Source organism: Mandrillus leucophaeus, unplaced genomic scaffold (genome assembly GCF_000951045.1).
Source record: "Mandrillus leucophaeus isolate KB7577 unplaced genomic scaffold, Mleu.le_1.0 Scaffold60, whole genome shotgun sequence".
Taxonomy (NCBI): Eukaryota; Metazoa; Chordata; class Mammalia; order Primates; family Cercopithecidae; genus Mandrillus; species Mandrillus leucophaeus.
Genome location: NW_012106475.1, coordinates 7,007,359 through 7,009,672, shown reverse-complemented (window position 1 = coordinate 7,009,672; position 2,314 = coordinate 7,007,359). Strand labels below are relative to the sequence as shown.

General features: G+C 36.9%; 1 protein-coding gene across 1 annotated transcript in view; it reads right to left on the bottom strand.

Annotated features, from left to right (window-relative positions):
• The window catches only part of NEMF (nuclear export mediator factor), a 73,762-nt gene that overhangs the window by 4,784 nt on the left and 66,664 nt on the right, over positions 1–2,314 (bottom strand). The window contains exon 28 of the mRNA XM_011999770.1: positions 1,666–1,687. Within this exon, the coding sequence (XP_011855160.1) occupies positions 1,666–1,687 (22 nt within the window). The remainder of the gene's footprint in view (positions 1–1,665; positions 1,688–2,314) is intronic.

The window sequence follows — 2,314 nt, the reverse complement described above, 5'->3', positions numbered from 1 at the left end:
GGTCTACTTTTATAAGCAAATGCTATCCAATTTCAAGGAACAATCTCCATTTTGTGACAGAGTCTTGCTCTGTCACCCAGGCTACAGTGCAGTGCATGACCTCGGCTCACTGCAACCACTGCCTCCTAGGCTCAAGCAATTCTCCTGCCTCAGCCTCCAAGAAGCTGGGACCTTACAGGTCCCGCCACACCCGGCTAATTTTTGTATTTTTAATACAGATGGGGTTTCACCATGTTAGCCAGGCTGGTTTCAAACTCCTGACCTCAGGTGACCCAACCGCCTCAGCCTCCCAAAGTGCTGGGATTACAGGCATGAGCCACCGTGCTCGGCCACAATCTCCATTTTATACAAAGTTCTAGAGAGCAGAAAAAGCAGGAGAGGTCCTAAACTTATTTTATGAAACTGATATAATGTTTAAACACAAAAACCAGGCAGAGACAGTATGAGAAATTAGAGGCCAATTAATAGATTTTGCTCAAGTAATATACCATACTGACTGATTAATAGAGAAAATAATGCAATAGGCTGGGCATGGTGGCTCATGCCTGTAACTTTAGCACTTTCAGAGACCAAGCAGGAGGATAACTTGAACCTAGGAGTTAGTGACCAGCCTGGGCAAATAGGAAGACCCTGTCTCTAAAAATAATAAAAGTAAAAATTAGCCAGGCATGGTGGCACACGCCTGTGGTCCCAGCTGTTTGGGAAGCTGAGGTAGAAAGACGGTTTGGGCCCAGAAGGTTGAGGATGCAGTGAGCCATAACCATTCCACTGCATTCCAGCCTGGGCGACAGAGTGAGACCCTGTCTCAAAAACAAAAAAACAAGCAAAAAGAATCCAACAGATACAGAAAAACCATTCAGAGACATTTAGCTCATCATTATTAAAAAAAACTTTCAAAAAGGTATCCTCCAACAACCCAAAGGAAACGTCCCACAATGATAAAATCTTAGAAACAGTTCCTTTAATGGCATTAAGATATACACAATTACTACTTCTATGAAACACAATACTTTTGCTTTTCAGTCACTGCAAAAAACATGGGGAAAATAAAAAGATATTAAGACTAGAAGAAAAGCCATAATTTGCAGATGATATGACTGCCTACAGATGAAGTATTAAAATTAGTAAGTGCTCTGTAAGATTGCTCATTACTAGATCAACATGAATGGTGTCTTCCCATGTACCAGCAAATAACAACTAGGAAATGAAAGTTTTAAAAATAGGTAGGGCGCAGTGGCTCACATCTGTAATCCCAACACTTTGGAAGGCTGAGGCAGGCAGATTGCTCAATTATAGTTTTATAATTGCACAGTTATGGTTTTCCATAGGCAGACTCAAAGTGGTTAAAATGACAATTCCCCAGAAAATAATCTAAAAATTTAATGTATTTTAACAAAAATTCTATCAGGATTTGCCTTGAAACTTAACCTATCTGCAGAATATTTCATTGTAAAAATGCTTCATTTATTATTTCATATTGTTGTACACTTAAGATTAATTACAGTTTTTGTGCTACTACAAATATAAACTTCAACGTCCTCAGTGCATACCCATCATTTTTTTTTTTTAGGATAAATTCCTATAAGAGGAATTGCTGAGTCAAAGGGCAGAAGCACTGTTAAGATTTTTGACTGGAATTCCCATGTTGTACACTCAAACATTTACTGAACGACTGACAATGTAGCACCTATTAAAATGATGGGTAAAAAAAATTCCCCAGGTTTACACAGCGTTTCTTTCATCACTTTTTTTTTTTTTTTTTTTCAGATTGGCCATTTGTTTTTTAATTTTATTGGTGGTTCTTTACTTTCTCCACCTGCAATGCACTGTGGTACCGTTTTCACATGGTTAGCCATCATTCTGAATATTTCATATCTTCTCAAATGATCTGCAGTATTATTTTATCACATACTAAAACGCTAAATATCAGGTAGTGGTCCTGTGTCTAGATTTTATTCTGTCTCACTTTTTTCTGTCTAGCTATTCCTATGTTAATAACATGCTGTTGTAAAAATTCTAGCGTTATTTTACTACCTCATAGGGAAATCCCTCAATTTCTTAGCTATTCTCAAGCATTTACTCCTTTTAAAATAAATTTAGAATTATTTTATCAAGCATTAAAATCTCAATTCTGATTAAAGTCATGTTGAAATTATATATGAGGAGAATTTATATTTTTATTATGTTGAGTCTTCCCTTCCTTATGCATATGTCCATTTATTTGCAGCTCACTGGAAAAAAGCATAAGAAAATCTGACCTCTATGGATGAAGGAAAGATCACAAAACATATTTATAAAGATTATAGCGGCCGGG